General features: G+C 60.2%; 1 protein-coding gene across 1 annotated transcript; it reads right to left on the reverse strand.

Annotated features, from left to right (window-relative positions):
• Nucleotides 1-23: 23 nt before the first annotated feature.
• Nucleotides 24-639, reverse strand: EMIHUDRAFT_257700 (hypothetical protein; the record flags this gene model as incomplete). Its single annotated transcript, XM_005762917.1, has 1 exon — nt 24-639. A coding segment is annotated over one exon (616 nt), but the record flags the coding sequence as incomplete, so codon positions are not given.
• Between the last annotated feature and the right edge of the window lie 705 nt (nt 640-1,344).

The following is a 1,344-nucleotide window of genomic DNA, read 5'->3' on the forward strand; positions in this document are numbered from 1 at the left end:
GTCTCGCGTGCGGGAGAGGAGACCGCGGATGGCGGGCTTGGAGGGGGCGACGGTCGAGATGGCCGCCATCCGCACCTCCGGACTCGAGTCGTGCTCCATCATCCGGAGCAGCTCACTTGAGATCGCGTCGGACGGCCCCGACGGGTCTTGCAGCCGGAACAGAGCGCGCAGCGCGCACGCGCGGACAACGGGGACCTTGTCGCGGCAGCGGCGGAGCATGCGCTCCTCGACCGCGACGAAGAGGTCGTCCGACACCTCCGCCTCCTCGGGCATCGCGTTCATGATCCGTCCCACCAGCTGGGAGACGCGGAAGCGGACGGCCTTGTCGCGTGCGTCCGACAGCCCGAGGAGCGGGAGGCAGATGCGGCCGATGAGCTCGTCCTGCTCGCCGGCATCGTCCTCACCAGCCTCGGTCAGGAAGCGCACCACGAATTCGACCACCCGCTCCGCCGCGGGCTCGCGCTTGAAGACGGGCAGCACACACGCGATGCACGCAAAGAGCGCTTCGGCAAACGCGCGGGCGTCGGCCTTGCGCTGCAGCGCGCGCAGCCGCTCCGCGCACCGCCGGTGCTTGGCGAGCGACTGCTGGGCGTCGTTGAAGATGGCCTCGATCTGAGGCTGGAGTGGTGCGGGTGGCATGCTCGCCGGTGTGTCGGTGGTGTCTCAGTTTGAACCAGCTCCGATCACGCGATTTCTTTGTTTTTGGTGCTAACTAAAAAGAAAGAAAACCTCTTTGCACAGACCACCTGGGTTCCGGCTCCTAGCCGGATAGGGGGTCTTCGCACGCCCTACCTGTGTGTGTGTGTGTGAGTCACTCACTCACGCCCTACCTACCTACCTATCCCCAGGCCGCGCAGCGAAGCGAAAAAAGATGAAAATAGGGGTACCCATCTATTGCAGGGGGGCCCTTTTGGGCGAAACAAGACCAACCTACCTACCTATCTGGTGTAGAAAGAAAGAAAGAAAACAGACAACCCAAGGGACCTATCTGGTGTTTTGAGCCGTTTAAAACGCCGCGAATTCTTTTTGCGGATGTTGGGCTATGGTGCGGATGGTGGGCTATGGCCGAGCAGTCAAACGCTCAGTTTTTCTTGCCATCAGTTTTGAACAGCTCCGAATCCCCGCGATTTCTTTTGTTTTTGGTGCTAACTAAAAAAGAAAGAAAAACGGTATATCTTTGTTTTGAACGGTGACCAGTTTTGAACAGACAGACTTCTGGACGGAGGTGAGCCGTCCTCCTCGCCCGGATTCATGGCCATCAGCCGTACGCGCAGGTGTACCTGGTGAGTCCAAAATTGCGCTCGAGCACGTGCAGGTGCGTGTGATAGGGGGAGGTGAAGGCTT

The sequence above is a fragment of the Emiliania huxleyi genome (genome assembly GCF_000372725.1).
Source record: "Emiliania huxleyi CCMP1516 unplaced genomic scaffold EMIHUscaffold_6571, whole genome shotgun sequence".
Taxonomy (NCBI): domain Eukaryota; phylum Haptophyta; order Isochrysidales; family Noelaerhabdaceae; genus Emiliania; species Emiliania huxleyi.